Here is an 8,647-nt window from a genome sequence, read left to right as displayed (position 1 = left end):
ATGTAATGTATGTATGTAATGTAATGTATACATGTATGTAATGTACTGTATGTATGTAATGTAAGTTATGTATTTAATGTATGTTAAGTATGTAATGTAGGCGCCACAGGATTAGCTCGCACAGGGCGCCTGAACACCTAAGGCCGGCCCTGCAAGCACCCTGTTCAGGCGTAGTAGCAACCCCACTCCCCCCATTATCATTATTCTTATCTATGCCTTTTCATCCAGTCCTGCCATCACCAATTTTTCTGCATTTTAACAAAACCAAATCTGCTAGAGATATGAGCCAAACTGCACATGAATTACATGTAAAACTCAGAACTGTATGCAGTACCCACGGATTTTATATGCATTTTACAAAGGCGTACGCTTCTGCCAGGAATATTAATAGAATAAAACATGCAAACATAGGAAAACACCAAAAGTGCATAAAAGGCACATATTATAGGGACCCAATCACACCTGAGTGTATCGGGAACGCACGTTTTTCATGTGTTATTGCACATAGCGCCAAGGGCAGCCCATTCACTTGACTAAGCTGCCCTGTGTGCAACAAATGCCCCAAAGTAGCTCCAGAACCTTTCGTCTGGCATTTTTTTTCAGACCTGTTTGTAGTGCTTTTTTTTCGCACACCATTGGACCATTAACAATTGATGGCACTGCAAGTGCGACCTACAGTTGCAGCACATTTCCAAAATGCACAGCAAAATGCACATTTTTGTGTGTTTTGTTGTGCGTTTAGGAAACTCGAAGGGGTGAATGCAGTCTAAAAAGTTAAAAGTATGAGCCAGCCCTTGGTTGTAAAGCCCCATACACATGGGCCAATTGTCAGGTGGCATTGGCCAGCTTAATAGAAACCGTCCGACATTCGGCCTGTGTGTACTGCAGCCAGTCTGACAGTTGAAGGGGCATGAGCGAAAAAGGTTACCCAACCTGCCACGCTGACCGGAGTGTTTTGGTGGGACAGGGGAGATCGCTGTATTAATATTGAATCTTTTGTACAGCAGCTACTCTGGAGCTGTCAGAGTTGAAGAAAAACTAGCAACGTATACTAAGCTTAAAGGGTGACTCCACTTTCATGGAGAAAAAAATCAGCATATAAAGAAAAAATAATATAGCGTATACAATTGCAAAACAAATCATATTGTAATTGAATGTTATTAAAAATTACATTTCCTTTTCAATCTGCAGCTGTTGTAATGTTCTGAAAATGCCATCCAATATGGCTACCTGGAGCTGTTCTGTACACAGAATGTATACTGACCACACCCCAGAAACATCATTTCCTGCTTGTGTGATTGGCTCACCAACTTTCCCAAAAGTCTGCCTAAGATTCAAGTCAGATTTCTGGCATCCCCTGCAACACAAATGTCATTTTTGGCGAGGTACTCCCAATAGGAACACGTCTAAAGGGATGCAGGCCCAGCAGATTTCCTCATTAGTGTCCTGCAGGTGCACAGCTGATAGATAACTATGAAACCACTCCCATTTGACCCACTCAGCACAGAGGCACAACCAATGATTTCTTCAGAATAACAAAAGATAGGAATCTGCAACAAAGTTTGTTAAAATCCTTGCAATGTACAGAGATCACCCAGAGGGGAATGTTTTTTTCTCAACAAAAGTGGAGTTATGCTTTAACAAACCCACAGAGGTCTTCAAACTATGGCCCTCCAGTTGTTCAGGAACTACAATTCCCATCATGCCTAGTCATGTCTGTGAATGTCAGAGTTTTACAATGCCTCATGGGACATGTAGTTCCTCAACAGCTGGAGGGCCGTAGTTTGAGGATCCCTGCCTTAGTCAATTTGATTGTAAGCTCCCAGGACCAGGGCCTTCCTGACCCTCGAAGTTTGAATTGTGTTGTTGCTGTATTGTCTCCCTTTATATTATTAGGTGCTGCCCAAACTGTTGGCGCTGTATAAATCCTGTATAATAATAATAATAATAAGAGTTAATACATAAAATACATAATAGTTAATACATATAAAAATAAAGAATTATAAAGCATAGGGAGTAATAGGAAAGATAATAAGATAATGAGAAAAAATATAAAGAATATAAGGGAAAAGAACAGGCAATTTGGATGTTGTAGGAGGTATACAAATAAACAAAAAAACCTTTAGAAAAGAATTAAGCAAAACTAACATGAAAACTTAACTTTTTGCGTCCTTTAATGCAATGAACTTTACCTTAATTATGAGAGGGATATGATTGTTCCATTATATTATATGCTATGTGGAGTATATTATGTAACTGGAAATGCGGGCTCAGAGGAATGCAGCTTTCTTGAGGGCTGAGCCTAGCAGAGGGGTGTGTACACCTGTCACAGGTAAAGCCTCCTCCTGGGCAGCTCCCATTGGATGACATCACAGCTGGCTGTCAGGATATAAGGAGCCCTCTTCAATGGATAGTCCCAGGGAAGCCCAGAACCAGCTAGAAGACCAAGCAGACATTCTTCCCAGCCTAAAAAGTAAGTAGTAGCATTCTATTGCCAAATCCTCCATGAATATAACCTGCCTGTAAGCCATTACCTCTTGTAAATCTGCTTAGAAGAAAACTTAAAGTAAATGTATGACTTTTCTTCTGTCATTTTATTTTCTCACTGCAAGTGGTGATTGCAGTGAGTGAAGCAAGGATTGCTTGCTATAAATATAGTTATCGCCAAGTAATTGTTAAATTTAATTTTTTCAAAGAATAACGTTTACAGTGAAACATAACATAATAAAGCACATGAAGGAACATTTCAGGAAGTCTTAATTGTTAAGTAATGACAGCTTAAATTCTAGCAATGGAAGTGTGAATTTAATAAGGAAAAAATATGTAACATATATAGAAGATTTTAACACATTCCTATTTCTAGCTTATTGGCAATAATCACTGAGTGTTGCAGAATTAATGATTACAATTTTGTATTCTGTTCCTGTGCAGCTTTCAACAAATAAATCCAAAATGGTTGGACTGAGACCCTCTGACATCCCCCCAACACCAGCTGTCAAGTTCATTGGTGCGGGCACTGCTGCATGTATAGCTGATCTCTTTACCTTCCCGTTAGACACAGCCAAAGTCAGACTGCAGGTAAGTGTATTCAATGGCCTTTGGTGAACTGTATAAAGAAAATAGGGCTTGATTTACTAAAACTGGAGAGTGCAAACTTTGGTGCATAGAAACCAATCAGCTTCCAGTTTTTTTTTTGTCAATGCTTATTTGAACAAGCTGAAGTTAGAAGCTGATTGGCTACCATGCACAGTTACACCAGATTTTGCACTCCCCAGATTTAGTAAATCAACCTCATAATGTATTTCTATATTGATCTTCCTTTACAAAGTATGGGCTTACTAGTCCAGCTCTAGCCAGACATCCACTTGAATGTATTTTTTTTCTTTTTGCATTTACTAAAACTGGAGAGTGAAAACTTTGGTGCATAGAAACCAATCAGCTTCCAGTTTTTTTTTTGTTTTGTCAACGCTTATTTGAACAAGCTGAAGTTAGTAGCTGATTGGCTACCATGCACAGTTGCACCAGATTTTGCACTCCCCAGATTTAGTAAATCAACCTCATAATGTATTTCTATATTGATCTTGATCTACCTTTACAAAGTATGGGCTTACTAGTCCAGCTCTAGCCAGACATCCACTTGAATGTATTTTTTTTCTTTTTGCATTTATGATGACTTTTAGAGTAGAGCAAATAGTCATGTCCCTGTTATATTCCTATTTAAGATTCAAGGAGAGTCAGCAGTGACTGGGGTAGCGAATGGCATCCGCTACAAAGGAGTGTTTGGAACCATCAGCACCATCATCAAGACAGAAGGTCCAAAGAGCCTGTACAATGGGTTGGTGGCTGGACTGCAGAGACAAATGAGCTTCGCCTCCATTCGAATTGGTCTTTATGATACAGTGAAACTCTTCTACACCAATGGGAAAGAGAGTAAGTCGATAACTGTTAACAAAAGCCATATATTGTGCATGTATCACTCTTGCTCTTCTCATGTTAACTTATTGTTGGGCCATTTGTAAGTACTGTGTATTTCTCTTTGTGCAGAATCAAGCATCGTCCACAGGATAATGGCTGGATGTACAACGGGGGCATTGGCGGTTACTATTGCCCAACCAACAGATGTGGTGAAAGTCAGATTTCAAGCGCAGGTCAACCTTCGTGGAGTGAAGAAGAGATACAGCGGTACTCTGAATGCCTACAAAACCATTGCCAGGGAAGAAGGGATGAGAGGCCTTTGGAAAGGTATATATGCAATATGTATACATAAGACCTATAAAAATATCCTAACTTTTTCCCATAGCTTTTCATTAAAGATATCAGAAGTGTAATCCTTTCCAGGACATGTTTAGGTAATAACACCAGAGATAGTTGATTGCTGATTGCCTCCTGGAGGATCAGGAAGGAATTTTTCTCTCCTGTTGGAGCTTATTGGAACATGTGTTATGTATGGGAAGAGAGATGGGTAGAGCTATAATTATTTTGTTAGAAGATGTGATAGAAGACTAACCAAAGCTAAAGAGACCACTGTCAGATTCTCTTTCTCTAATAGCATATTATACAATGTACTTCAGGCACATCTAAAATTAATCAATTTGTGTCACGCAGGAACTTTTCCAAATGTGACAAGGAATGCAATTGTCAACTGCACCGAGCTTGTGACCTATGACCTGATAAAGGAAGCTTTGCTGAACCACAAATTATTGACAGGTAATTATAGTTCCACATGTAAATATATATTCCTAGAAAGAGTTTTTGTTTTTAATAATGGCATTAATATGATTTTTTTTTTTACTTAGATAACCTTCCTTGCCATTTTGTGTCAGCATTTGGAGCTGGCTTCTGCACAACTGTCATCGCTTCCCCAGTGGATGTCGTAAAAACCCGATACATGAACTCTCCTCCTGGACAGTACAAGTCAGCCCTAAACTGTGCATGGACCATGCTTACCAAAGAGGGACCAACAGCCTTTTATAAAGGGTAATTTCTGCATAATTGTGAATGTCATGTTGGTTACTATGGGCAGCAAAAAAAATGTTCCACTTAGAATTCTGACCTGTAGTCAATGCAGGCAATTGCCAGTAACTGGCGTGATCAATGAGAGGGCTGACATTAAACTTAAGGTGGAGCAGCACAAAGTTGTGTCTGGTTGCATATGGAGAGGCGCTATGAGGGGGGCATTTACTAAAATTTGCAAAATTTGGTGCAGCTCTGCATAGAAACCAGTCGGCTTCCAGGTTTTATTGTCAAAGTTTAACCACTTGCCTACTGGGCACTTAAACCCCCCTCCTGCCAATTTTCAGCTTTCAGCGCTGTCACACTTTGAATGACAATTGCGCGGTCATGCAACAAATTCAATTTTTATCATTTTTTTTATCAAACAAATAGAGCTTTCTTTTAGAGGTATTAATTCACTACTGGGGTTTTTATTTTTTGCTGAACAAACAAAAAAAGACGGAAAATTTTGAAAAAAAAAACAAAACAGTTTTTATAGGTTGTTATAAAATTTTGCAAACAGGTAATTTTTCTCGTTCATTGATGTGCGCTGATGAGGCGGCACTGATACGCACTGATAGGCTGCACTGTTGGGCACTGACAGGCTGCACTGGTGGGCACTGATAGACGACACTGATGGGCACTGATAAGGCAGCACTGATGGGTGACACCGATGGTCACTGATGGTGGCACTGAAGGGCACTGGTAGGTGGCGCTGAAGGGCACTAATAGACGGCACTCATGGGCACTAATAAGTGGCACTGATCGGCAATAATAGGCACTGGTAGGTGACACTTATGTGGGGCACTGATTGGCACTGATAGGTAGCACTGGTGAGCACTGATAGGTGGCACTGGTAGGTGGTGCTGGTGGGCACTGGTAGGTGGCACTAGTGGGCACTGGCAGATGGCACTGGTGGGCACTGGTAGGTGGCACTGGGGGCACAAATTCCTTTCCTCTTCAGGACCAATGTCCCTCTGACAGCAGCCGGAAATCCTTTTTTTTTTTCCGGCTGATCGCCGGCTGCTGTTTACTTTACATGATCAGCTGTCATTGGCTGACAGCTGATCACGTGGTAAGGGGGATGGGATCGCTCCCTTACTCCGATCTGTGATCAGGCAAGTCTCAAGGACTCGCTGATCACAGAGCAGGCCGCTCATGCTTGGGAGGATGTCAGTGTATACCCTCCCGGCAATTAAGGTCCGTGCTGTAGCCGTCATTCGGCTATAGCGCGGGCAGCATCTAGTTAATTGAACAAGCTGAAGTTAGAAGCGGATTGGCTACCATACACAGCTGCACCAGATTCTTAGTGCTCCAGTATTAGTAAATCACCCCTATGGCTGCTACTGAGACTTATTTTACCACAAATTAGAATTTGAGAAAAGTTGCAGCAGCAGATTGCACTTATCTGAACTGTATATGGACTCATACACACTGGACGTTTTTAAAACGCCAGAAGCGTTAGCTGTAGAAAGCTGTAGCTGAAGAATGAGTTTAGTAGTGTTTTTCAGCGTTTTTTAGCGGTTATGTTTTTTTTTTTTTTTTTTTTAGCAAAACTATACTCCTACAAAAGCTTATGGCTGAAAAATGCTTATAAACACAGAATAGCCATGTTTTTCCGCGTTTTTAAGCTTTTATCAGAGTTAGAGCATGTTTGCAGCTGCTTTTTAAAACTCCTCTTAAAACCCACTAGTTCTGGCTTTTTTTCCAGCCAGAAAATGCCCCTGCCAAAAAACGCTGATAACAGCCTGTGTGCATAGACACATAGGATAACATGCCGGGGAGTTTACTGGCTGCAGAAAAACAGCATTTATAAAAACGTCCAGTGTGCATGAGGCCTAAGTGGATGTGCTGTCGCCTATTATATCTGCTGACTGAAAAATTCACCCTGAGAAGTGAAAATAGTAACCTAGCTTCAATATACAGTAAACCCCCGTTATATCACGGTTCAGTTTTTGCGTTTTTTTTCTGTAAGACCTATTAATATTATTTTACTAATTAAATCATTGTTAATTAAATATTTTTGTGTTTTCCATTGCTCTTGCTCTGTCTCTCAGTATCTTTTATGTGTTTAAATGGGTTTCTATTGATTTAAAAGTGTGTTTTAAGACCTTAAAATGCTTTTAAAAGTACAGTGAAAGTTATAAAAACATGCCTAGAGTGTATTTAAATAGGGTCTTTCTATTTCGCGGATTGTCACTTTTCGTGGGTGGCTCCGGAACGTAACCCCCGCGATGGAGGGGGGTTTACTGTAATGCCTACAATGGTATTCCTATTATATTACATAACTGATATCGTGCCAACAGTTTGCGCAGCGCTTTACAACATGGGGGCAGACAGTAGAGTTCCAATACAGTTTATTAAAGGAGGAATCAGAGGACCCTGCTCATAAGAGCTTACAATCCCAAAGGGAGTGTCAATTGATACAAAAGGTAATAACTGTGGGGGGTGTGCTGATGGAGAAAATAAAAGTACAGTTGATAGCCGGGGGCAGGATAGGCTTCTCTAAAAAGGAGGGTTTTCAGGGATCCCTAAAAGTGAACAGAGTAGGAGATAGTTTGTCAGATCGGGGTAGGGAGTTCCATAGGATTGGAGAGGCTCTGGATAAGCCCTAAAGGCGAGCATAGGAGGAGGTGATAAAAGAGCTAGAGAGCTGGAGGGCTTGGGAGAAATGAATATGTTTGCATATTGATATCTATTTTACTGTTCAATAAAAGTCAGCTGATATTATGGAAGTTGTATAAAAGCAGTTATTCTATTAAAAAATACAATGCATAGTATTTAGATAACCATTATAGAATTAACACATTAAAAAAAAACTAATGATTGATTTTTGCATTGTCTCTCCACAGGTTTGTCCCATCTTTCTTACGGCTGGGCTCATGGAACGTCGTAATGTTTGTGTCTTACGAACAGATAAAAAGAGCAATGATGATGTCCAGACAAAGAGTAGACTACGTAGTGTGACATCCACCACAAAACTAAAAATCCCAGATCATATACTGAGATCTGCTATTCACTGACATGGAAATATACAGATAGATGATGTATGAAGGTCCCTTTCCTCTACATCATACATGTATGTTCTAGGAGTTGAAGGAAGTGGCTGCAACCAATAGCTTACAGCACCATATGTACGACAAACATTTATGCTTTGAATGCATATCCATCTTCTGCTGACTTTGTCTACTTGTATGTGAACTATATTGTGATGTCCGTATGTCACTTAAGGCAGGTGTATCATAAGCAGATCTGAATGAAAGTAAGCTATAATTGTCTACAAGACAGGACATAGATATTATTTATTGGTAAAATGCAGCTGGTTTGTCATTCTAAAATATCTCCAGTATTTATATAAAAAGAACATGAGCGCTTGGACATTCACTAAATATGCAAGTAGCATATTGTTGCAGGGTCCATATAAGTGATACAAAGTAACATAAAATTCATTCTGAGCACTGCCATGTAGTGCTCAAAGGTCATACTCATTTGCAGCTTCTATGTGGATCATAAGCTGGTCCTATAATGATGAGGCTCAAAGCATGGGTTTTTCCACAACTGAGTAATAGGCAATGGCAGCAGGAACTTCATATAAGTTTTACAGTCTCTTGGCTGCACTGTCACTTTGTAATTTTGCCTTACCTATGACAGATTC

At 40.1% G+C, this 8,647-nt stretch overlaps 1 protein-coding gene across 1 annotated transcript; it reads left to right on the top strand.

Moving 5' to 3' along the window:
- The first annotated feature begins 2,337 nt into the window (after positions 1 to 2,337).
- On the top strand, positions 2,338 to 8,353 carry UCP1 (uncoupling protein 1). Its single transcript, XM_082273889.1, has 7 exons — positions 2,338 to 2,473; positions 2,932 to 3,078; positions 3,723 to 3,930; positions 4,045 to 4,242; positions 4,606 to 4,707; positions 4,797 to 4,977; positions 7,845 to 8,353. The coding sequence occupies exons 2-7, from the start codon at positions 2,953 to 2,955 to the stop codon at positions 7,957 to 7,959; spliced, it is 930 nt and encodes a 309-aa protein (XP_082130015.1). The 5' UTR covers positions 2,338 to 2,473; positions 2,932 to 2,952; the 3' UTR covers positions 7,960 to 8,353.
- The last annotated feature ends 294 nt before the right edge of the window (positions 8,354 to 8,647 follow it).

Source organism: Pelophylax lessonae (assembly GCF_965119305.1).
Source record: "Pelophylax lessonae genome assembly, chromosome: 1".
Lineage (NCBI taxonomy): Eukaryota > Metazoa > Chordata > Amphibia > Anura > Ranidae > Pelophylax > Pelophylax lessonae.
This window is presented reverse-complemented; position numbering and strand designations above follow the sequence as displayed.

Coding starts and splice junctions, on each gene's coding strand:
- UCP1 (XM_082273889.1), top strand. CDS start 2,953: ATGGTTGGACTGAGACCCTCTGACATCCCCCCAACACCAGCTGTCAAG. Junction 3,079..3,722: donor CAGCCAAAGTCAGACTGCAG/GTAAGTGTATTC, acceptor TTCCTATTTAAG/ATTCAAGGAGAGTCAGCAGT. Junction 3,931..4,044: donor CTACACCAATGGGAAAGAGA/GTAAGTCGATAA, acceptor CTCTTTGTGCAG/AATCAAGCATCGTCCACAGG.